General features: G+C 49.1%; 8 protein-coding genes across 8 annotated transcripts; 4 read left to right on the top strand and 4 right to left on the bottom strand.

The window, feature by feature from the left end:
• Nucleotides 1-25: 25 nt before the first annotated feature.
• FTJAE_11231 (aminotriazole resistance) lies at nt 26-1,900 on the bottom strand (the record flags this gene model as incomplete). The annotated part of the gene is made up of 6 exons (XM_037344153.1): nt 26-670; nt 733-907; nt 957-1,097; nt 1,145-1,492; nt 1,545-1,648; nt 1,712-1,900. 6 exons carry the CDS (start codon nt 1,898-1,900, stop codon nt 26-28), a joined length of 1,602 nt encoding a protein of 533 aa, XP_037201709.1.
• Nucleotides 1,901-2,350: 450 nt separating this feature from the next.
• FTJAE_11230 (alpha-glucosidase) lies at nt 2,351-5,533 on the bottom strand (the record flags this gene model as incomplete). The annotated part of the gene is made up of 3 exons (XM_037344152.1): nt 2,351-3,009; nt 3,059-4,671; nt 4,725-5,533. 3 exons carry the CDS (start codon nt 5,531-5,533, stop codon nt 2,351-2,353), a joined length of 3,081 nt encoding a protein of 1,026 aa, XP_037201708.1.
• A 1,686-nt stretch (nt 5,534-7,219) lies between these two features.
• Nucleotides 7,220-8,065, top strand: FTJAE_11229 (alpha beta hydrolase; the record flags this gene model as incomplete). Its single annotated transcript, XM_037344150.1, has 1 exon — nt 7,220-8,065. One exon carries the CDS (start codon nt 7,220-7,222, stop codon nt 8,063-8,065), a length of 846 nt encoding a protein of 281 aa, XP_037201707.1.
• Nucleotides 8,066-8,374: 309 nt separating this feature from the next.
• FTJAE_11228 (glycoside hydrolase family 81) lies at nt 8,375-11,373 on the bottom strand (the record flags this gene model as incomplete). The annotated part of the gene is made up of 9 exons (XM_037344149.1): nt 8,375-8,859; nt 8,919-8,998; nt 9,046-9,128; nt 9,179-9,608; nt 9,670-9,942; nt 10,011-10,234; nt 10,286-10,671; nt 10,737-11,139; nt 11,194-11,373. 9 exons carry the CDS (start codon nt 11,371-11,373, stop codon nt 8,375-8,377), a joined length of 2,544 nt encoding a protein of 847 aa, XP_037201706.1.
• A 2,118-nt stretch (nt 11,374-13,491) lies between these two features.
• FTJAE_11227 (choline dehydrogenase) lies at nt 13,492-15,650 on the top strand (the record flags this gene model as incomplete). The annotated part of the gene is made up of 6 exons (XM_037344148.1): nt 13,492-13,607; nt 13,654-13,743; nt 13,793-13,948; nt 13,998-14,220; nt 14,268-14,837; nt 14,883-15,650. The coding sequence occupies 6 exons, from the start codon at nt 13,492-13,494 to the stop codon at nt 15,648-15,650; spliced, it is 1,923 nt and encodes a 640-aa protein (XP_037201705.1).
• A 167-nt stretch (nt 15,651-15,817) lies between these two features.
• FTJAE_11226 (uncharacterized protein) lies at nt 15,818-16,436 on the bottom strand (the record flags this gene model as incomplete). The annotated part of the gene is made up of 2 exons (XM_037344147.1): nt 15,818-16,135; nt 16,212-16,436. 2 exons carry the CDS (start codon nt 16,434-16,436, stop codon nt 15,818-15,820), a joined length of 543 nt encoding a protein of 180 aa, XP_037201704.1.
• Nucleotides 16,437-17,909: 1,473 nt separating this feature from the next.
• Nucleotides 17,910-20,767, top strand: FTJAE_11225 (monocarboxylate transporter 8; the record flags this gene model as incomplete). The annotated part of the gene is made up of 7 exons (XM_037344146.1): nt 17,910-17,928; nt 17,975-18,048; nt 18,096-18,475; nt 18,521-18,836; nt 19,295-19,463; nt 19,538-19,924; nt 19,974-20,767. The coding sequence occupies 7 exons, from the start codon at nt 17,910-17,912 to the stop codon at nt 20,765-20,767; spliced, it is 2,139 nt and encodes a 712-aa protein (XP_037201703.1).
• A 671-nt stretch (nt 20,768-21,438) lies between these two features.
• Nucleotides 21,439-24,982, top strand: FTJAE_11224 (potassium channel beta subunit; the record flags this gene model as incomplete). Its single annotated transcript, XM_037344145.1, has 8 exons — nt 21,439-21,698; nt 21,746-22,050; nt 22,100-22,573; nt 22,734-22,852; nt 22,907-23,256; nt 23,313-24,020; nt 24,305-24,661; nt 24,708-24,982. Coding segments are annotated over 8 exons (2,848 nt in total), but the record flags the coding sequence as incomplete, so codon positions are not given.

The following is a 24,982-nucleotide window of genomic DNA, read 5'->3' as shown; positions in this document are numbered from 1 at the left end:
ACTGCCTCTCATTCCGAGACAAGGCTCAAGTTCGTAGTGAGGTCCGTCCCTCAACAGCGGTAGTCATGCCACTCAGCTCTTGCTCACCGCTATCAGATGCATCATCCCATCCTTCGCGCTGATCCTTCGGCACCCTGACAAACAAGATATCCAAAGCCAAGCCAAGCACTGCCAAGCCAGCCGCAAAGTACAGAGCTGCCCTATATCCCCTAACCTCATCACCGTTGTTCGTTCCAACCTCTGTCTCAATCGTCCCAGCAAAGCCTTGACCTAGACTGTTTCCGTAAAGGTTGAGGGTTCCGATCAGACTGCTCGCCACACCCTGTTGACGACGACTGACGCTGTTGCTCGCGATTACCTGTGCGGCGACGTATACCAAGTCGGGGCAGAAACCGTAGAGAACCATAGCGGGGAACACCTGCGCCCAGTATGTTTGCTGCACTGGCATAGTCGCGAGGAGGATATTGCCAATTAGAGTGACGATGACACCGATCGCCATGATCCATTGCGCTGCAACGCGGGGGATTAGCCATGCTGCGAAGAACACAGCTAGCACAGAGCTTAGCCCGAATGGGACCCAATTGATGCCAATTTGGGTGACGGATATTCCACGCAGGAGGTACTGCCAACTCGTCGAGTACCAGAGGCCGATCCCGAAAGCCATGTAGCTCTGTTTGATACGTCAGTACATATTTAAGCCACTAAGAGAGTTCCGGCAGTGGAAAGACGTACCAGAAGCACAACAAAGACCAAAGCTGTGAAAGTCGGCGCTTGAAAGACTGACAAAGGCATGATGGGGTCCTTGGCATAACGCTTCTCCCAGAACAGAAAGGCAAGGAACATAACCACAGAGAGAACCAGTAGGGCTATCTCGTAGGGCGCGTTCCACCCAGCTGATGGCGCTTGGCTACGATGGTTAGTCATAGTCAAGACTGTTAAGGCCAAGTTGTACTTACTTGCATACTACGTTGAAAAGAAGTAGACTTCCCAGTCCCAGAATTATTCCAGGAATATCGATGTGCCCTCCTTTGTCAACTGGGGTTTCTTTCGGCATGAGATACGCCAACCACGCCAGATTGAAAGCCGCAATACCAGCACTTATACAAACGTCAGTCCTCGCTCAACAGGGTAACGGAATACTCACATGAGAACAAAAAGCCACATCCAAGTTACATAATCGATAAATACACCCGCTACTAGCGAGCCGATCATTCCTCCCAGAGGCGGCGACGCTGCAAAGAAACCCAAAACGACATTTCGCGATCGACCCGGTGGAACCATGGTGGTAATAATTGATACAGCATTAGGCATGAAGATACCTCCACCAACACCAGTTAAAGCGCGCATGGCGATGAAAGAGTCATAGGTTTTGGTGAATGCATTTATGAGAGAGAACAGGGCGAAGATTGAACAGCCGAGAAGTGTGAGTTGAGAGTGGCCGTAGATGGCGCCTAGTCGACCGGTGACTAGTACGAATGCACCTTGAGTGAGTCTATAGATGTCAGCATCGTATATAGAAAGATCAATGATCGGTTAAAGCTTACGGATATGAAGCGACCATCCAATTTGCCTTGCCGGGACCTGATTCACGCCCCAGATCTTTGCTCAGTGCAAGACCGCCAACAATAGTGGTACAATTGGACATGAACTTGAAGAAAGGTCAGTAAATAATTCGCCGACGTCTAAAGACTTATAGACATGATTGAATTACCTGGATCATGTTCGCACAGACCAGCAAAGAGATGATGAGTCGACGTGATGCTGGACTTGTCGTGAATGCAGGGTCAGCTTCAAAGACTCGCCCCGCACGCCGGGTCTCTGGTAGGTCTTCATTCTGGCTCCTGTTTTCGAGGGAAATTGTCTCAAAGGGAGCCTGAAGGGCTGTCTGTGTTGACGCCATCATAAATTCTACGAGATTTGAAGTGATCAGTCTTGGTTGGAGGCAGAGCAGTTTGCGTCGTGGGGTTTTGTAGTCGTAGATGGCTCAGTCATCAGCCGCTTAAATTGTTCGGCAAAATAAGTCAGCAACCAATCTGCGACTGCATCGCCCGCATCAGACAACGTGAATGCACGTCCGCTCTTCACCAATACTACGTCAGTCATATGTCATTGGATAATTGCATGGCGTTGGTCAATTCCTAATTGAACGTTCTTTGCCATTCAACAACAGAGCAATGACTGTAACGCTATCATTAGACTTGAACAACATTTTCGAGTGTCACAAAGGGCAGAAATACATAGGAATGATCGATTAATATATATTCATAAATGTCAGACGAAAGCTAATACTTTCCATGTACGATCGTCATAGCTAGAATCATAATCATAACCAGGTCTCATCGTATGTATCTCAGAACAAGTCAACCTGGCACTTGCGCGTCAACGGAATATCCGTAGTAAACACAAGCTTCTTGTTCTTAGCATCATACTCAGCATGCTCCGTACCATGAGGCTTAGACTTAACGCCCAACACAGTAATAGTCTCAATGCCAACACCAGCATCATACTCAAAAGTTCCATCAAAGCTCAGCTTGCCCTTGCTGTACTTGAAGTCGATCTCAGAAGCCGTGTCCTGAACAACAGACTCGCCATCATCAAGATACAGAGAACCTTCGGCCTTTCCGTCGAGACCAGGGGCGATAACGAGGTTGAAACCCTTTTGGCGGAGAGCCTTAGTTGTGTTGGCGCTCTCGACGCGCTGGGGGTAGATGAGACCGCCCTTGTAGTGGACCATGATATCGGTGACGTCGACTTCGGCGGACTCGTATTGAGCCTTGCCTCGGACGGGCTTGCCTGTGGACCACTCGTAGAAGATATCGTCAGGGAGGTAGTACTCGAGCTTGGTGCTGTTCTCCTTGGTGACGGGACTGACGAGGATACCATCTCCGTAGAAGAACTGGAGGTCGATGGAGTAGGTGTTCTTGTCCTTGGGGTAGTTGAAGAACATGGGGTTGAGAGTGGGAGAGCCGGTCTGGTTCTGCTTGTAGATGGCAGTGTAGATGTAGTCAACTGTTTCTGTTAGCGATGCTCAGATCAAGGGAGAATGAGTGTGACTTACGGAGCTGATATCGGATGGAGATACCGTTGCGAGCAGCCTCGGTAACCTTGGGCCAACGGTAGAATTCCTGAGACTGAGAAGTAATATCGGCATGATTACGGAAGAAAGTGTAGAAACTACCAAGGGTAGCCCATCGTGCACAAAGGGTCTCAGTGACGTTACCACCAAAACCGCAAACATCAGCACCGACAACGGGGATCTGGTAGATAGAAGCGAACTGCAGGATCTGAGAGATGGAGAAGCGGTACTGATCCCACTGAGAAAGGTTATCGCCAAGCCAGTGCGAAACATCCTTGCCAGAACCAGCAAAGGTACTTCGAGTAATAACGAGAGCACGCTTATCAGGGCGTCGCGAGCGCATAGCGTTGTGAGAGTGAGAAGACATCTGAGCACCATACAAGTTATGCGTATCATACTGAACGTAATCTCCGCTCTGAACGAGATCAGTGTCGGTGGTACTGTCTGCCAGTGTAGGGCCAGCGCCGTTCTGGATCATGTAAGGAGGCTGGATGAGCTCTCGGTTAGGAAGACCCTTGCACTCGTCGGGACCGCAGCCAGAGCCAGTCTTCTTGCCGTTTTGCCAGCCGTGGCCGGGACGGCCGTACTTGTTCTGGCCCCAGACCTTGCGGGTAGCCGCCCAGCGACCAACGCCGCGTTCGCGAGGAGTAGCGCGGACTTCGACGGAGCGCTTAGTGGTCTTGGCGACGGCAGTGACTTCGCGCTTGGTGGAGCGGTCAGAGGGTGGTTGGAGACTCTCGGGGAAACCAGGGATACGAGCAGGAGGGCCGTCTCGAACAGGAGGAGCCTTGGGAGGGTCACCATCAACCTTGGCGAAGTTCTCGGGAGTGGTGTTGTTGCCGGGATAAGGACGGTTGAAGAAGTTGGCCGGCTCGTTCATATCGATCCAGAGAGCATCGATGTTAGGACCATGCTCGCCGTCGAAGAAGTTCTGGAAGAGTTCGTTCCAGTACTGCTGAGAATTGGGGTTGAACCAATCGGGGAAGACACTAGGTCCAGCCCAGACGACACCTCTGTAGTCTGAACCATTAGGCTCCTTCATGAAGGTATCGTACTTAAGACCGTTGGTGAGAGCTGGGTTGGGCTCCATGTCGTACACAGCGGGATCAACCATGACGATGTAGTGCTGATCACGAGCGTGGATCGTGTCAACAAGATCCTTGTACTTATCAGCAGGGAATCGCTCAGGGTCGATGGTAAAGATACGACGACGGTCCATGTAGTCGATATCAGTCCACATAGTCTCGAGCGGGATCTTAGCAGCTGAGTAATTGGCCACGACGCCAGCGACTTCGTAGACATCGCGGTATCCATATCTGCACTGATGGAAACCAAGACCCCAGTAGGGCGTCATGAGAGGAAGGGTGGTGATCTCAGCATACTGCTTGGCGACATCGCGGGGAGTAGGACCAGCGATGAAGTAGAAGTCGAGAACACCGCCAATGATGTTGTACTCTAGGAATTGCTTGCCGTCCTTCTTGTCGATGAAGACATCCATGCCGTTGGAGTTGAGAAGGAAGACACCGTGCGTGCCGCCCTTGCGGTGGTCAAAGTAGATGGGGTGAGCTCCATACAGGTTCTGGCCGTTGGGGCAACTGAGCCACGTTAGCAATTGCATATAATTGATGAGAAGATTTAAGTGGCTTACCCATAAGCATCGCGAGTGTAGATCGTGCGGGTGTAGTTGGTGGCATTGAGCATGAAAGGATCACTATGCTCACCAAGGCCATAAAGATAGGGTCTCTCAGGAAGCTTCGTCTTGAGGTACAGGTACTGACTCTCAAAAACGAGCTTGCTGCCCGAAGTGTCAAAAAGCACTTCCCCAGAATCCTTCCTCGTCACGGTGAACGAAAAAGGATCCGCCTTAAAGTCAAACTTGAGCTTCGAGTTCTTGGGCGAAGCCCACTGCCCATAGCCAGGACGAGGGAAGATATCATCAGGGACTTGATAAACGGTGTTATTCGTATCCAAGATCTTGACGTGCAGACGATCCTCAGTTTGATACTCAACCTCAAGCTTCAGCTCGGGGAGATCAACACCAAAGACGTCGCAGGCCTGTCCCGCAAGAGACAAGTCAGCGTAGAAACCGGATTTGGTCTCTCGGTGGTTGGTAGCTTTGTAGCCGGGACACTTGGAGAGATCCTTCTCGAAGAGGTCTCTGCGGGGTTTGTCAAGGTCCTCAACGCCAGCCTTGCTCTGCGCGAACGCTGTGCCAAAGGCGACGGCCGAAGTGAGCAGCGTCTTGAAGATCATGGTTGAGAAGAGAAGAGCTGGTTGCTGAGCCAGAAGAAAAGGCTTCAAGCCATGTTGCTGTGGTATATATACTGATTCGTTCTTGGCGCTGTGAGTCTCAATCGTCTCGTCATGATGCATGCGACCTTGCAGGGGAGCGGAGTCTCCGCCGCTCAGGAACAGAGCGAGGGAGACTCCGTAGAGAAAACCCGCTGTAACGGTCATCATTGCCGTCAAACCCTTGGAGAAAGAAGTCAAGCTTGAGCAAGGTTATCGCCGAGAAAAGAGCCGGGACCAGGTTTTTCGTTGCGTGATGCTGTGCAAGGATACTTTGATCTTCGAGGGAGGAGGCTCCATTTTGCGGGGTTGGGTTTTCCCCAGCTTTTTTTTTGTTTTTCACAAAAGGTGGGTGGTGACAGAGTTATGATGGTAAAATTATTCGGCTGGACGAGTTAACGGTCGAGCATGGGATTGGTCGAATGTCGGGCCGAACATTATGCATAATTGAAGAAGTTCGTGAGAGCATTGTCGAATGAATTGGAGTGGGAGACGGAGCGTGGTTGTTTTGGGTAATGATCGTGGGTTGGTTTGATGAGCTTCAGAGGTGAGTGTGCTGCGACGAGAAGTGAGATGTGCTGTTTTCTGATGATGATCCGAGATTAACGCGACATAGCATACACCAGGTGGCAGGCTGTTAGTGAGTTATCCTTGTCATCCGAGGGTACAAGCAGCCATTGCATCACCACTCCCTCTTGTTCCCATCCATTGGGCCGACTTCGGTCTGTGACTCGGTGGCACTCGAATTAGCTGCTGGAGACCATGTTCTTTTAGTGCTAAACCCCAGGACCAAGCCATGATTCCCATGGGGAAGTTGAATAAGCGCATGGGGAAATTCCCGACAATCCTTGCTTGCCCAAAATCACCACTGACACTTCCCTCCATTCTACACAGACAGTTTGGCGGGCTATTTTGTCACTGCATGTCGCCAAGTCGTAGCCATCTCGGTCAATTATGTCAATCATGACAAACCCTGCAGTTCATCTGATGATCGGAATAGCACGACTGTGGATAGCTTCACGGCGGAACCTTTGCCCTTGCTCCTGTCGCTAGCAAAATTGAGTAATAATGGGACGACTACGTCCGTACCGAAGCGAAGTACAGCTTGTGAGAGGGACAAGGCGATTGGAAGCCTCGGCTACGGAATGTCCGGATAGAGGCGGGCTTGAGGTGCAGGGTAAGGATCAACTTTTTGCATGTCGGTCTTGTTCTCTTGTTGGATCATCTACACTGGAATATGCTTATTCTTTATGTGGATTAATTTGATGGCAATTATCGTTATACGATGTCGGTTTAATTAAGCTCTGTGAACCGATGAGTCGGTGGCGGTTGAGTTCGACCCTGAATCACGCTTAGTCTCTTCGCGCGACGGCCCGGCAAGTGAGTGACCTCGTTTGAAGAGAGAAAATTAGGTGTCGATTGACTAGCTATTACAATAGCACTTCTCACACTGAAATGTATATAGACGATTTTTCAAAATCGTGGATTAAAGACTCACAGGTGAAGTCTTCTCAAATAATGGCAGTTTGATAAGACTATTTATTGCTGGATTATGTACTCTCGAGCGCGTTATTCACCACTGACAATGGCTTCATCTCATGCTTCATATCACAGTACGAGTGCCGGAGTAAACTAATTCCGACATTACATTACACCTTCACAAGTTGAACATCGCTCATGGATTGTGTTTCCAGGCATCAGCGTTTTGGAGATAAAGATACGCTATCAATCTCGTGAGGTCGCAGGCAGCAATGAAACCCAACAATCCATCGTGTCGCGTTGACCCACTTTGCTTACGCTCACCGATGGTCGAACCTCAGACATTTCAATGAAATGCCAAAAACAACAAAAGAAATGGCACAAGCAACCCAAAATACCATCACAAAATTTGAGTTAGTCGGGAATTCGGGCAGCTCATATCCTTTGATCATCTTTTTCCATGGCTCAGGCGACTCCTGCGAGTCTTGGGCCGCGCTAGCAGAACTCCTCAGTCCTGCGTACCAGCTTCTGCTCTGGGATAGAGAGGATCCATACGTCAGAACCGACATAGCTATCTCGGAACTGTTGGATTTTCTTGATAGTAGTGATACGCCCAAGCAATATGTACTGATCGCGCATTCATACGGCGGCACCTTCGCCCGGCTCTTCCTCGAAGCGAGACCGCACCAAGTAGCGGGAATAGTCCTCGCCGAAACAGGCGCTGAGCCAACGATAGACGCCCAACTCGAACAAAGACAATACGATAAGAAGATCCTGGGGAACAAGCCACTCGTCGTGATTCGAGGCAATACTCTGAAATGGAAACAGCTACAGTATGATCAAGCCATCGCTGCAGAACAGAACCTCGCCAGCCCAACCCTGCTGATGCAGAAGAAGCTCTTGGACGCGACAGACAAGGAGGATGAGAGGTTGAAGAAAGCTCAGCTGCAACTCTCCAGGAATAATCGATATGTGCATATCCCGGATGTCAGTCACGATGTGATTATTGAGAAGCCGGAAGCTGTGAGGGAGGCTGTTTGTTGGGTCATGGAGCATTTGCAGACTGCCGAGGAAGAGGTGCGACAGGAAGAGATACCAGTGCCTGCGACGGAAGAAGGCGAGACTGTTGTCAAGAAGAGCTTTGGGGATAGGTTGAGAGGAGCGAAGAAGATGTCTTTGAGGGGAAGTCTGTTCAAATTGTTCAAGAAGTCTGATAAGTGAGAGATGATATGATGTTATTGCTGGCCAATAATTAGAGATCGAAGGGAAGTGTAGCTAGATACAGATCGTGTAGGGACGAAGCAAAGAGAGAAAGTAGATGAGCGAGAAATATGCCTTGATACCTTGCCTAGGGGAGGAAAGAAAACTTAGGTTTTTGACCCTAAGTGATAAAAATATTTAAGTAAAGCTAGCCTAAGCTTAGGTAACTCTTTGCTAAGTTTATTTTGATACCCTTTATCAAGGTTCGGTGATTTCTTGCCCCCTGAGGCTTGCCATGCAAAACACGTACGGAGACCACCCAGTGCCGTCTCAGACCTTGATAAACCGGAACCCAGTTGCGTCGCTCTCAACAGCACCATCGTTGATCAGTGTCCCATCACTACCGACTCTCACATACTTCCCATTACTAGCTGCTTTGATAGAATAAACACCTTGACTCTCACCTACTTTCTGACGAATGGTGAACCGCTCCCAGGCATCAGCAATCGCGCGAGCTGCCGACAGCGAATAGGTGCCAGACTGATCCGCCGTCACATACTGCTTGTTGCTAGTGAGCTGTAAGGTCCCAGCATTGGGTACATAGGCACTAGAGAAGACGCTCGCGCTATTGCTTGAATTGCTTGATGCAGAGAGTTGGCCTCCGTTGGCTGCGGATACGATGTATTTGCCTGATGTGGCTTGGATCTTGTAGTCTCCGTAGGGGTTCTGTGGGAGGGAACCGCAGATAGGCTGGCCGTTTGGATTGGGGCGCGTGCTGATGAAGTAGAGTTCGTTCGTGTATGTGTTTCCGGAGCCTGTGAATAAGCCGTGTCAGTCGATCGAGTTAGAGTCATCGAATGTCATCTAAACGTACCCCAGTCGCTCAAGTTGGCGCTCCATGCCGCAGCCTCTTGCGGGTTGGCGTTGGAATAGGCGGCATATATGACCGATTTCCTGCATCGTTAGCTGGCTAAAACAAAATTAAGTATCGAAACACGCACCATGAGTCGGCGTATGAGGCATTTGCTAATTCCGGCATTGTGTAGGAGAAGACGTTGCTAACCCACTCAGTGTCGTACATGACCTGTTATTTCGATAAGCCACCACCATCAGACTCGGCCAAAGCACTCTTACCTCGTTGACAGGCGTAACAGGCAGAATCTGAATCGCAGCAATCTGCACCTTCTCAGCGCCCCAGAACAGCCACGCCCCCGTCTGCCAGTCCATCACGTTGCCGACAGTAATCAGATCCCTGAACTCGGCCTCGGGATAAGGGTTCATGGCGTCATCTTTACCAGCGCTCGGGTCCAGGTGCCAGTATGTCTTAGCGGCCTGCTGTTCAATGGCAAGCAGGAGTCTAGCAAAGTTGGCGTGTTCTGGGCTAAGTGCTACGGTGGCCCAGAGCATGGCGCCGTAGTAACCGTTGACTGCCTCGCCGACGGATTCTTGATCACGGCTACCAGCCCCGTTGGCGATGCCGGATGCCCATGAGTGACCGGCGAACCAATCTAGACAGCGTGTGATGGGGAAGAAGGGATCGTCCAACGAAGGGTTTATAATGTCTCTGTTGGGCATTGATCAGCACCAGTCTTGACAGGATCATAGGCAGGAACAAGTGGACTAACCTAGCAAAAAAGGTCACATATTCTCTGTGCTGAGCTAACCAGTCCGAATCGTACTTGGAGATCACTGCAGCGATGTGAAGAAAGTAACCGTAGTGAAAGTGATGATCGTTGAAGTACCCATTGCCAAAATCGACCCAGGCATTTGTGGCGCCTTCTTTGTTAATAACACCGCCCCAAGTTGTCTCGTAAGCAGGGAGAGCCTTGTTGGTGGCGCTAAACCAGTTGTCGAAAGAGGCTTTGAGGTATTTGATAACAGGGTCGATGAGATCCTTGCTTCCAACATGGTCACCGCATATAAGTCAGTCTAAATTTAACACGGACGTGATCGCCGAGGTACGTACGCGATCAGTGCTAGACGGGATTTAGCAGCGAGAGTTCCGCCCCAGTAGTAGAACTCGTTTGGCGCAGGAGCCTTGGAGGGATCAAGTTGGTTGACTTCGTACTTGAGACCGTTTACAACTGATTCCTTACAGGAAGGGTCCACGTCGCGTGGGGCGTTCCAAGTTATCGAGGTCAACTTGTATGTCAATCTCCAAGTGTTTCCAAGCGTTGGGTACATCCATCCCTAAAATAATCAGTCATCATGCAAAGTTACAGAGGGGTAAGGGCCACCTACCTTCAAGGTCAAATAGCTTAGAGTGGATGGTCCGGGAGAGTTAGGGTTCTGTAATACTTCGCGGTGATGCGGCCAGGTGAGCATTAGTAAATCTCCAGTACCCTTTGTCTTCCACTTGAATATCACTGTGCCTGAATCACCACTAATAGAATAGTCTTGAGACAGGGAGATAGGGTACACCTTTGAATGGGCATCCAGGAGTTTCTGATGGTTGGGATCCCTGAGCATCACCATCCGCAAGATACCGGAGAACTTGCCATCTGCAGATAGGGTTCCTTTGTTATTGTTCTCGGCTTTGGCGGTAAGCTTGATGGATCTGTCCGAATATATTAGGTACGTGGTGCCCTTTGTGTCGATGATGGTAAACTTAGTGCCTCGATGTCTCACTAAAGGTTTGTTTGTCTCAGTCAGTATAAGTTCATAATGTTTCTTTGGCATTTGATTCACGCACCGGTATTACCGCCGCTCAGAGCTTTACCGTTGAGCGACTTGATACCCCCGTTCAACGTTGCCAACAGTGGAGTTGCAGACTTGTATTGGAAGGTCATGTATGGTGACCCTGGTACAAGATATGCCTTCATAGATGAATTGCCCTGGAAGTACTGAATTGTAACAGTCTGAGTGTCAAATGCCGTTGCCTTGTGATCGTCGAAGTCACCGCTATGTTCACTGAATGAAGCCCGGTAGTCTAGCTGAGTCGGCACCTTGACGGAAGTCCCGTCAAATTGGCGATCTTGGCCAATACCAAAGCAAATGCCGTATCCATCTAGCGACGATTCGTATGGAAACGGACCCGCTGCCGTGCCCTTCCCGGGAGGAGCAGCATATGGAGCCCACCAGCCATTGGTTGGATACTTGTTGGGTCAGCATACCAGTGTTAGTCGCAAAGCATAGATAGATAGACTCACAGGCCCTTTAAGATCTTTAAAGAAAGAACTCAGAGGGGGAGCATCGGTTTGAACAGTCCCTCCTGTCAAGATGTTGGGGTTACTGGTGCCAATAGGACCAAGTGAAGCACGATTGGCCTGCTTGACGGTCCCAGCCAGTGACTGGGATACTAGCAGCAAAAGAGGCAGTAAATCTTTCATCTGGTTGTGAATTTTATGATGCGAGACAATGCTTTGTTGAGATTCTTTGTTCTATTTCTTCATTCTCCTGACACAAGCACTTTATATAATTGTTTGCTAGACCACATTCTTCTGCCTCTCCACAGTGGATTACGGAAGTCTTGATTCAGGGTGAGACATCTTCCCTCACTCCATACGATCCGCTATCTGCCCTACTGCAAGGTTATAGCATTCCTCAGCAGAGCTGGGTAGTGAAAATGTCCTGACTTCAAGACATGACCATGCCAAATGAGACAGCCAGATGTAACCTTGATACTCTCACAACAGGGCCATGAGTAATTGAGTTGATATAGAGAAATGGAAGGAATGAGAATCGCAACCGAATACAACATTGTTATCATTGACTATCTAGTTTCTGTGGCTATCCGGATACAGTTGCCGGAGGATGAAGTTTAAGGTTTGATTTAAGGGACATCATAACCTGCTGACGGACCTCGAGAGGTGCATATTTAATTCATTCGGTATAACTACAACACCATGAGCCCGCCAGCGCCGATGTAGTCGGGCCGCTGGCTCGCAAAACGCAGCAGCATTTCGCTCCATTCGGCCATTTCCTAAGTTGCATTTAATAAGAACCTGGGGATGCAGCCTGACTCGTGTGGGGTCCCCGGAAATGCCTGCCAACCATGGAGGTCGGAGCGTATAGCGCGGCATGCACTACGTTATTGTAACTACCAGGTCATAGATCATATGTCACTACTAGAAATTTAACAGATTGGAGAAACGGAAGGCCCAGGGGTCTATGCAGATTGACGAAAGTGGCAGGTCTCCTATCCTCCGCCATGGATGAGCACTTACTCTAAATCAACTCGTCTCATTCTCTTACAATCTAAAAAAGAAAAGAGGATCTCTCCAGCTCATGTCTCTTAGATACATAACTTAGATATCACTGATCAAAAGAATTATAGTGCGTATACATTTCTCTACCTTCGCTTCTTTCATCCCATGTAAACAAGTCAAGTGTTGAGATCAGTTCCCAGCTCCGGCTATAGCTCGTAACGATAGATCGAGTTTGTCTGGCCATCAGGAAGTTTTTCGACTGCAATACACGATAGTCGGCCCTACTATGACATACCCGGCCTAGGGGAGGAAGTAAAACTTAGGACCTTGAACCTAACTAATAAAAAGACTTAGGTAACTTAGTATAAATTTAGGGTGAGTTTAGGATACCTTTTATACAGTTTATTTTGTCACCCTAAAGCTAGGTCTTGTGTTTTCTTGCTCCCAGAGGCCGGCGATGCTAAGGGAGGGCTACCATGGCACGGATATAAAGATGGGTGATGCTTTAGTGTAGATTACCTGCTACCCTTCGTGATCAGGCCAGCAGGCTAGATGTAATGCTGGAAAGCCTTTAGAGTTACACACGATGGCTTAGCTCAATCAAGTTCTGAATGACATGTGTCAAGTTGGAATTCAAGCCTCAAGACGATATATTCGGGATAAGCTCCGGTTCGCGTAATTGATGGAAATGAACGACCTTTCTGTGGCGCTGTTTGTCGACATCCTGCTGGAGAAGTTCCAAGGACATATACTATGCTGCCAGGAGACCACGAATAAAATTGAGATATAAAAATAATTAATATAAGAATATCTGAATGAACTGCCTCTTAGAAACGTGGTATAAAGTGCCGGGGCTTACAACATCGGCGCGGGCTGACAATCGGCTTTGCGGATGACTTTTCACACAGAAATCCGATGACGCGTGGCTCGGGCTTACGCTCAATCAGCGCGACGCATCCTTCCACTCCACTTCATCCATGTGAGATCTTACAAACAAGCTTAAATGGTTGTACAATGGCCTTAACGGATGGCTTCTCATTGGGTAATATGATTAACATCCCGATGATCGACATTACGAGGCTGTGATACACTGGATCTGCAGCCACTTTCGCTATGGTGAAGATGATGAATGCTGCGTTGCCGGAAGCAAAGGCCCGCTTTGCCTGTAAATCTTTATGCTGGATGATCGAGATTACCAATTAACATACATGTTAGGCAATGTGAGTATAAATACCCGAGGATCCTCAAGCTTGGAGACTTCTGCAAGCTAGAAGACCATAAGCTTGACAATACAGTACTATGAAACTTATACCTTTGAGCATTCTCGCTGGTTTGGCGACTGCGCTCCCAACCCATCACCCAGATCGATATGAGTTCATCATCATCGGATCAGGGCCGGGCGGAGGGACTCTGGCGTGAGTTTGAACTCTCTGATGCAAACCGTTGCTGACAATCACCTAGTGCGAATCTCGCCCGAGCTGGCCACTCAGTCTTCTTGATAGAGGCTGGCGGTGACCAAGGCAACACGCCACTGCAGCGAATTCCTGCCATGTAAGTGCGCCAATATATTATCAGCGATGAAATTGCTCACAATCTCCAGGGCGGATCAAGTCGCCGAGCATCCCACCATGTCGTGGTCCTTCTACGTAAATCATTACCAAAACGAGACTCAAGCACAAAGAGATTCCAAATATGCATACAGACTATCCAACGGCACCTTATGGTCTGGCCTCGATCCTCCTGAGGGTGCCGAGCCGTAAGGTGTTCCCTTGCCTTTTGACTGGAGATACTTTCTAACATGATAGACTCGGCATATTGTATCCTCGAGGCGCGACGCTTGGTGGTTCTGCTCAGCTGAATGCTATGAACTTTGCACTGCCTCCAGATAAAGATTGGGATGCTATCGCTGAACTAACCGGCGACGAGTCCTGGAGGTCTGATAAGATGAGAGAGCTGTTCATCGATATTGAGAACTGCACTTATGCTCCAGAGGGCACTGCTGGCCACGGCTTTGACGGGTTCATTCAGGTACGTACTTAGTTGTAGGGGCTATGATTTACTGACAAGCCCTGAAGAGCAACCGCAACAACATATCATACATCGCTGATCGTCCTGGTGTCGTACAATCTCTGAAGCGCGCTTTTGAGCAAACGGAAGGCATTCAAGTCAACGATGCCGCTGAAGTTGGCAGGCTCATGCAAAGAGACATCAACAGATTGGATAAGGATCGATATTCGCCTGGCATATACCAAATCCCCCTCCATGTGGACAGTCTTCGACAGCGAAATGGCGCCTGGCGATATCTACACGAGACAATGACGTCTAGAACAGCAAATGGCTCTGCTCGGTATCCTTTGACTGTCAGCACTCATTCTCTGGCTACCCGCGTCCTCTTCAAGGATGGTCGGAATGGTAAGCCTCAGGCGTATGGAGTCGAGTATCTTGAGGGCGAAGGGCTCTACTCTGCTGATAAGCGCTACGACGAGTCGGAGTCTGGTCGACTGATCAACGTGACTGCGTCAAGAGAAGTCATCGTCGCGGGTGGTGCTTTCAACACGCCCCAGATACTTAAGCTTAGTGGTATTGGTCCTCGGGAAGAACTCGAGAGTCTTGACATTCCTGTCGTCGTTGACCTTCCCGCTGTGGTGAGCCTCTTACCTAAGATGCCAGATTACAACTGACAAGGACAGGGCAAATATCTACAAGACAACTACGAAGGTGGCGTAACCGTCGAAGCTTCGGTACCATGGGAGAACAATCCCTTTGCGAACTGTCCCTTCACACTCCAAGCCAACGATACATGCTATCAAGAATGGAACCAGTCTCATACCGGTGCTTACGGCGAAGGCGCAGCACCGATTTCACTGCTCTACAGATCCAGCGTTAGCGAAACAAATGACACAGACCTATACCTCTTCGGAGCAGCTGGTACAGTATTTCGCGGATATTTCCCAGGCTACTCAACATGGCAAGCCCCTCCAACATCCTGGTTTTGGTCCATCGTCAAAATGCAGCCAGGCAACCAAGCCGGAACGATCACTCTCCGCTCAAAAGACCCCCGACAAGCACCAGAGATCAACTTCAACTACTTCGCTGAGAAGGGAGAACGTGATCTTCAGGCTATACAGGAAGGTGTCGAGCATACCATGCGTATCTTCAACGCTACTGGTGAACCTTATGCTCCATTCAAGGTTGCTGAGCCTCGACCTGGCGTGAGTATTCGACAGGGTATCATTGATGATGCGTTTAGTCACCATGCCACCTCTTCTTGTCGCATGGGACCGGCAGGGGATAGGAACTACTGTGTTGATTCCGAGTTCAAGGTCAATGGCGCTAATGGACTTCGGGTTGTGGATGCCTCGGTCTTCCCACGTACTCCGGGAGGATTTCCTGCTGCGCCGACATTTATGATCAGTCAGAAGGCCTTTGGGGTGATCCTTAGGAGTACCAGGGGATAGTATGAGGTCGAGTGAGTGAGCAGTGAGTGCCTGGATCAGATAAACATATACACGTGGAGACACGTGTGTTTTTCAAGGGCTAGTGCGAGGGGAACCTCTATCATGTACTATATATCTATGGAGCCCATGGTCAAATGCTTCCCATAGTGCAGTTATCACTCATCCAATTAATATTTCTTGAATAGCTTCTGGTACTTCGAAAGTGTCTTCTTGTCTCCCTTCCAAACACTCTTCGCACCGTCCACTGCATCGATGTGCTCGCCGATGTAGGTAGCGACCATGCCATTCCCATGAGCCGACTTATCAATGAACACATGCTCATCCGGTTCAACGACGTTTACATAGTATGGATGGGAGAGCATATCGATCAAGACATCAGATGACTCATAAAGGAACATGGCAATCCCGTCAAAGTCCACTAGCTGATTGGATACTGGCTCTGTGGCACCGGCATCGGTAGGGACGATCTTTCCAGCGACTCGAACCTAAAAGAAAGAAACTAGGTGTCAGTACAATCAAGTTTGACAGGAAATATGAACCAAGAGCGTATTGATGACCTACCTGTTGGTAACGAGCGATGCCGAAGTGCGTCGCCAGAGGAATCACTTTAGGTGCGTGCTGGGTATCCCAGTACTGCCAGAACTCGTCAAGCGTCATATTGGGGTTGCGCTTGACGTAGGTAACCATCTGGAGCAGCCCAGTGTTTGAATGAGGACCTTTCGGTGAAGCATACACATTGCCGGCAAAGGCTGTGGCAATAAGCAAAAGAGAAGCGAGTTGGTTCATTTTGGGTATGATGATTGAGTGAGAGGATGAAACTGAAGGATACTGCCACGAGACACTTCTACGGGTATTGGGGATACTTATTGACGAAGAGGAACACAGTGGCGAGTCATGAGAATGTGATGAGATAGTCGGGCTGCATTAGATCTGCCTGGACCTTGACGTCTTGTGTCAGATTCCTACGACCAACAAGATCTGGAAGCAGATGTCGACATGGTTGTCAGCAAGGATGCTCAGCTCAAGCTCACCCCTGCAGAATCCAGAATCTCCAGTCCCTTCCGAGCCCTCAGGGAGCAAGAAAACACGAGACCTAAGTTTAGGGGGGCAAAATAAACTCCACAAAAGGTATCCTAAACTTATACTAAGTTACCTAAATGTTTTTATCAGTTAGGCTTAAGGCCCTGAGTTTTATTTTCTCCCCTAGACAGACTTCTATTGACCTTTCGAAGCGTCAAAGAAGCCGCTTACAACTGGTTGAGTTAGCCCACGGCCCAGCCGCAATGATCCAATCCGCTGAAGACTTCTCTTCCGCATTCCTACATCCAACAGTCAGTCAATAGAGATTAATCATAACGGAATGAACGAACCGTAAATTCTACGAGATCCATCAGTTGGCTCAAACGGATCTGGCCCGATCCCCTTGCCAAGACATGGCTGACACGACCCGCCAATGGGAGAGGCCATGGACTCCTATTGACACCCATTTTGGGACATATCACCTGGACAAACACTTGAGACATGAGTGATAAGACTTGCACTAGATCAATTATTACCAACGTCCTTGAAGATCTCCGACAGTAGCGGTACGTACATCGCATGTTTCTGGGTGAAGCCCCGAGTCCCTCAGCGATGCGTCTCCCCGCTGCAGCTTGAAGCTCGAGGTGACGGCACAACGACCAAGGCAGCAAGGCAACCAAGTCCCGTTGGTTGGTTTCCTCTACTATATTCAGTTAAAACTGTTTGTCCATAGTGGAGTTCCCATCCACTAGCTCAGCAAACTCCCAAGGTGAGGATTTCGGACTTTATCTGAATAGCAATGAACCAACACAAAACGCACTGTTCAAATCAACCATCCCTACATATAATACCAAGACAATTCTTTCCCGTAGAAATGAATGCATCATATCTGACATGTCTTCTTATCCAGTTACCAACGGTGTGATCACGTTTCTGCCGCCGCCGGAAGGATACGTCGTTGACTTTGACAATCCTCAACAGCAAGATGCACTCGAACATTTTCTCATCTTCGGCATCCTCGGGTCTCTAGCCATTCTTTGTTTGTTGCAGAGATTATATGTCAAGTATTACATAACGCGGGGGTTGAAGATTGACGATGGTATGTGATAGCTCAAATTGAGGGAACTGTAGCTAACGTGGCGGCTTAGTCTTAATCACACTGGCATGGGTATGACATCAAGCGAGGGAGCGTAATTCATGTGAGGCTGACATTGTGACTTAAAGATCTTCTCTATCGTCATGCAGTCGGCCCAGATATGTGAGTACACTCCGTCGTTGGCTTGGGCCTCTGCTAATATCTCAAGGGTCAATATCAATCGGAGGCCTATGCCATCATGCATGGGAAATGCCCATTGACGTCTTCGAAAAGCACATGCTGGTATGATCTCCACGTCAACGTCACGGCCATCCGCTTACCCCTCATAGAGCTCTTACATCGCCGCTCCAGCCTTCATCATCTGCAACGGTCTCACAAAAAGCTCGCTCCTGACTTTCTACCTCCAAGTATCACCGCAGAGATGGTTCAGAAGAGCGATTTTTGCGACCATCGCCTTTGTTGTTCTATACACCATCATCATTGCCAGTCTACTGCTCTTCGGATGCCAACCGAGAGAGACAGCATGGGACCCTTACTTGTTCGCTAGCGGAAAGTGCATTGACTATGCTGTGATGTACATCATCATCGCCGTTGCCAATATCATCTCAGATATAGTTCTCTTCGCCATTCCTATGCCGATGATTGTCCGGTTGAAGATGCCGCTGGGACAGAAGATCGGCTTGGGTATCATGCTCGGTATTGCTACCATGTAAGCTCGCATCAACACAACAACTTCAGTTACTAACAGCAGCAGAACTGTCACGACATCCATCATTCGCATGATTTATCTACCCTCCCTCTTGGGAGCATTAGACATTCCATGGATCGCAGCCCCAGCAAACGTCTGGTCCTTCGTGGAAGTCAACCTCTTCATAATTTGCGGCTGTATGCCGACATTTCGCAAATTCTTCAAACGCTTTGCACCGAAATGGATGGGCTCGTCAAGCGACTCAGGAAGTTCAGAGCCACCTTCAAATGATTCGCTACATAAAGTACAGAGGAAGAAGCATACAGGGTACACTCAGTTCGATACATGCGGTTCTTTGGAGCTCGCGACATACCCCGACACCGTGAGCCGAACGACGCAAATTACGACAGGGAGTATTTGCAGTGGCGTCATGGGAAGCACGCTGGATAATACAAGCGAGGAAGCGATATTACAGCCAACAAAGATTGTGTGCACAAAGACATACAATGTGTCACATAGCGAATAAGAATAAATAGCAATGAATCCGATATCGTTATCTTAACAAGATTTTCACAAGCAAGCACTGCACAAGACATGCAGTGCTCCGACTTCGCAACGTTGCGGTGGTGTTGGTCGTGTTGCACAAACTCCCCAAAAAGCAAGCAAACACGTCGATCACTAACCGATCCCGATCGGCTACGTCAACGCGACTGTCAAAGCAAGGGCGCAATCTTAGCTTATATCCGTCCAAAAGCCAACCCTTCATGCTCAATCCTTCCGACTAACCGCAATTGTTTACTCTAATCTTGACTACTGACTGTCGAACAATTGACTGTGAAGATGTCGACTTCCTCGGAGACTGCGTATGCTATGGAGTCGTTGCAGGAACAGCAGTGCGGGTCTGATAGTCCGCCTGATACTGAACGCCAGGAAAATGGTTCTCAGTCACCGACGGATTCACTCCCGCCTACAGACCGTGGAAAAGATGCGTATCTGGCTTTGATGTGCTGTACGATGGCACAGCTTCCAATCTGGGGTATTCAACCTCCTCACCCATTACACTTCAACACTAACAAATCACAGGCTACTCCGTCTCATTCGGCATCTTCCAAGAATACTACAGCCGTCCAGGAAGTCCCATCAGCACAGCATCATCCGGAACAATCGCCACCATCGGAGCACTGCAACAGGGTGTTATGTATCTCATGATGCCGTTTGCCTTCCTCATCCTCACGCGGTATCCGCGCCTGCGACACCTTTGCGGGCCGCTTGGTCTTGCAGTGACGGTCGCTAGTCTCACTGCGTCTGCATTTGTGAACACTATCGCGGGGCTTATCGCTACACAGGGGGCACTGTACTCTATTGGCTGTGGATTGTTGTTTTGTCCGATTTCGCATTATATGAATGAGTGGTTTGTTGAGAGGAAGGGGATGGCGTTGGGGGTTATGTGGGCTGGCAAATCAGGGACAGGTATGACTTCAAAGTAGTAGCCTTATGGTCGTACACTAACTGGGTGAAGGTATTGCGATGCCGTTTGTCTTTGATGCTCTGCTACGCCGGATCGGTCTCAAGGCGACTCTCTTGGCCTGGGCGGGTGCATCAGCTGCCATGACACTCCCAACTCTCGTTTTCATCAAACCACGGACCCCGCTGCACAATCAGGTCCAGGTTCAACCGTTATCGTTCCGCTTCCTCCGCCATACATCTTTTTGGATGATGCAAGCTGGTGTAATCATTCAATCACTGGGTTATCTCATGCCGAGCACATACCTAGCCAGCTACGCATCAACGATCGGTCTACCCAGCATCACCGGACCCATCTTGCTTGCTTTGTTCTCTGTCGCATCCGTCCCCGGAGGTATCGTGCACGGCATGCTCGGAGACAAATTCTCAGCAACAAAAGCCGTAACTATCGCATCAATTGGAAGTGCGCTGCCAATCTGGCTTCTGTGGGGTTTGTCTCTCGACCTCGCAAACTTGGTAGTGTTTGTCATTGTCTACGGCTTCTTCGCCGGCGGTTTCAGCTCAACATGGTCTAACATGTCAACCGACATCCAAAAAGACGACTCCGCCGCTGATTCAGCTCTCATTTTCGGCATGCTCATGGGCGGACGAGGTATCGGCTTTGTCACCGCCGGGCCACTCAGCGGCGCCTTGCTACAGGCAAAAGCACATCTGTCCAACGAAGCACTCGGTTACGCGACGCAATATGGACCCATGATTATATGTACTGGTGTCACTGCTGTGTTTGGTGCTTGGGCGCCTATGTGGAAGGGCATTCGAACTGCTCTAGGAACATGCACAGGTCGCTGAGGTTTCACGGGCAATGTTTCATGCACGTTTGGAATGATGAGCTTGTGCGGGGCGATGAAGATAACTGGGTCAACTGCGTACCTCGGTCAATAGCAGATCAAATCACACTGATCAATAACGAGGTTCATCTTAATGAGGGGAAAACGTGGGCTTAGTCCGGACTTAGGCTCGGCTTTAGTGTAATCTTCATACCTTGATGTCATAAGCAATTCGGTAGATGGAACGGCAAAGAAGCAGTCATTATAAGCTATAAGCACTTAATAAGAACCCCGGTGACACCCAAGCGCAATAGGCAACAGTACAGAATGCGTGTGTGTGCCAAACTCCATTATCTCCTTTGCAGTAGGCGTCATTGAAGCTCGGAAGTGACTGTTCGCCGGCCTTTGCCCCGCTATCTTGAATTATTAATACTAACGCCCCAATTACAGACGTTGGCCTGTTGATAGTTCCAACCATTGAGTCCTCTGATTGGCTTGACAATGAGAACTGCTACGCTAAACTGTCGTCAGTTGTTTGCGTGGAGCCATCATCGTTGTATCAACCACTTCAATACCCCTCATTTCGCTTGGACCATCCCGAATGACATCAATTCCATTTATATAAGAAAACCGCCCCTCCTCTCACCGTCAAACCCCCATCTCCATCACTTCCACTCAACTCCAATCGCCAAAATGCCTGTTGAAACCGCCTACGACCCCAAGGACATGCTGTTCCGCCACCTGGGACCTACTGGTCTCAAGGTCAGTGTCTTCAGTCTCGGTGGCTGGTTGACATACGGCGGTACGCAAAAGGGCGATATCGTGAAGCAGATTCTTCAAAAGGCTTGGGATCACGGTGTCAACACTTTCGATACCGCTGAGGTTTACGCCAATGGTGAATCTGAGGTTGAGATGGGTCGTGCCCTCAAGGAGCTCGGCTGGCCTCGTGATGAGTAAATACGCCAAGCCCCCAAACCTCGATTTATACTGACTTGTCTAGGTACGTCCTCACCACAAAAATCTTCTTCGGTACTGGCCGCAAGGAGCCCAACACTCGAGGTCTCAGCCGCAAGCACGTCGTCGAGGGTCTCAAGAGCTCTCTAAAGCGTCTTGAGCAGCCTTACGTCGATGTTGTCTTTGCTCACCGTCCCGACTACGCTACTCCCATGAAGGAGATTGTTGAGGGATTTACTCAGGTCATTCGCAACTTGAACCTTGCTTACTACTGGGGTACTTCTGAGTGGACCGCTGCTCAGATTACCGAGGCTACTCACATTGCTGAGCGCTACAATCTCATTGCTCCTGGTAAGTCTCTAGATTGCTGAGATCGTGTGAGATACTAATGATGGTACAGTTGTTGAGCAGCCTCAGTACAACGCTTTCCACCGTGAGCGCTTCGAGGTCGAGTACGCTCCCCTCTTCAACCAATTCGAGTACGGCACCACAATCTGGTCCCCTCTCGCTTCCGGTCTCTTGACCGGCAAGTACAACAACGGAATTCCCGAGGACTCACGATTCGCCACCAACAAGGCCTTCTTCGAGAACACCGTCAACGAGCTTCAAACCGAAGCCGGCAAGGCCAAGATCGAAAAGGTCAAGAAGCTCTCCGAAGTCGCTGAGCGTCTCGGCGGAAACGTCGCTCAGCTGTCTCTTGCCTGGGCCCTCAAGAACCCCAACGTCAGCACTGTCATTCTCGGTGCGACAAAGGTTGAGCAGCTTGAGGACAACTTCAAGGCGCTTGAGATTTACAAGAAGATCGATGATAAGGTCTTGGAGGAGATTGAGAAGATTCTTGATAACAAGCCCAAGCCTGCTCCTACCTTCAACCGTGAGAGGTAAATGAAAGTTTTGGTATGGTCTAGATATGAATAATAGATCAATAATGACTGAATATGAGATTTGAGATTCGCGTGATGAGTGGTTTGATTGATGAGACTGCTTATCTTAGGGGCCATAATAACTCTTATCGGGTGCTACTGATTGGACAGGGTCAGCTTCACGTCATGCATTACGCGTGGGGTTATCGCGTACCCTGACCTTGACCGACCATATCGCGAAAATGTTCGAACGACTACCCCATGAGCTTTTGAAGTTCATCATCAGTGAGGTAAGATGAACTCACTGTTCTTATCTTACAGAGTCTCATGATGCACCCTTGTAGATATCTATTAAAGACGTCAAGAATCTGTCGGAGACGTCAAAACACTTCCATTCTTCAACTCTGCCGACCGTCTGGGCATCTGTCGTTATCCCAGCATGGAGTAAGAACGACGTTTACGGAATAAATATCGAAGGCTTCCCTCTTGGAAGACTGGTCTTTACGAAATCTATCAGTCTACGGTTTGTAACTGAGAACAATGCACGAGCTTGTCCGCATGAACGAAGACTACAAACCTGTCAAGAAGCAAATGATGAGGACATTGTCGACAAACCAGGTTCCTTTGAGAAGTTCAAGGAAGTCATTCTCTCGCTTCTCGAAAAATGTGAGAAGGAACAGTTGACATCGTTTAGGTTTGTCACTTACCTGCTGCAATCTTACGAAGAATGACTAACGGAACATACCCAAGCTGGGATCTAGGAACGTGTATACCGACTCCCATCCTGGGAAGCAATGGCATTGTCGCCCGTCAGCAGTCTTCACTTAGTACTTTGAATCTCACGACCTATCCCTTTTGCAAACGCTATAACTCCCGCGAACGAAGGATTGACCTATCCGCTTTCTGTCATCTCCTAAACCTCAGTTGGAGAGGGCCAAGCTCAGAGAACCTCAGAGTATTTGCAACGGCACTCAAAAACAACAAGTCGCACCTCGAAACTTTGGAGCTCGACCTAGTGGACTGGCCGCACCTGCGCAAGGAATTGGGTTATCGGAATGATAACGAGAGAGTGCGCAGATTGAGAGCAAGGGAGTACATGAACAAATCAATTCTTGGCCTTGACATACACTCTCCACTCATTGCCTTTCCCAACCTATACACTCTAGTCCTCAGTCATGTACCTCTGAGCGCGACGCTTGTACAATCCATCAACTTTGAGGTTCTCAGATCGCTCACAATCCGATCCTGTCCACAATGGTACGATTTCGTGTTGACCATAGCACAGCGAAGAATCCCAGTAAGGTTAAAGAAGCTCGAGCTCCAGGAGTCTTGGCCCAAGAATGACACAGCAACCGACGAGACTGAGGACGGGGATTCAAGCGAGGTTCTACTAGAATATTTCGAAGGGCTGGAAGAGCTTTATCTTGACCAGACCGGCGATATGCTCTCAAAGTATACGTGGGAGAGTGTTTGCCATCACAGCTCTACGTTGAAGAGGTTTGGCAATCATTCAAATTTCTATGCTGAAGAGTTGGAAGTGTGAACGGATTTGCCGGATATGATGATCAATGAGCGTGATAAAGAAAGGTGGTGGAATGGTCCGACTTCGTCTCCTCTTTATAAGCTGGATCTCGACTTTATTGGACTGTCTTGTGAACCGATTCATCTGGTAAGCATTCAGGCGTTATTATCTTCATATACTGACTGTACTTTTAGCTGGATGTGTTAAATCCATTTTCTAGGAAGGATTGTCTTAAAGTGGTTCATGTTCGTCAATCGCGTAGGAACATAGAGTACACGTGGTCATGGGGGATTATGGTGATAATCGACGATGAACCAGTTGATGATACTCCAGCGGTGGACGAAGGGGAGAATCCTAGTAATGAGTATCTGGAACCCATGTTCTGGGCTTTTGTTGAGTGGACTTTTTCTTACAAGGGCATCAAGTCCCTGGAGTACATCGTCTTTGGAGACTTCGGTCGCCCAGAGAGAACGAGTAGAGGAAATCTGCTCATATGTCGGGAAGGTTATGGATCTGAAGAATTTCACATCATCAGGGAGTCATGCCCAGCTGCCGAGTGGGATCATGTCAAGAAGGAGTACGGCGATGCTTTGAGGTCATGTCCCTCTGACCCATTGTTCGAGGTGCCAAAGAGCCCTGTACATTAAACACCAATATCTCGATCTAAAGCAAATGCAACAAGATCCCCGTAGCAACATTCGAAATATTACCAACCACATCCCAGAAATTCGTGTTACTTGTGTTCCTCGTCTGCTCCAACTCCCTGATCCTCGCCTCCATCCTCCTCTTCTCCATCCCTTGCGCCGCAACCTGCGCGTTACTCGCATCCCTAATCTGCCTATTCAACCTCTCAACCTCTCCCCTCCACCTCCCCGCCTCATCCAGGGTCAGCAGTTTG

This window comes from Fusarium tjaetaba (assembly GCF_013396195.1).
Source record: "Fusarium tjaetaba strain NRRL 66243 chromosome Unknown NRRL66243_c0000276, whole genome shotgun sequence".
Lineage (NCBI taxonomy): Eukaryota > Fungi > Ascomycota > Sordariomycetes > Hypocreales > Nectriaceae > Fusarium > Fusarium tjaetaba.
The sequence above is the reverse complement of the archived record's forward strand: the minus strand, read 5'-3'. Positions and strand labels throughout refer to the sequence as shown.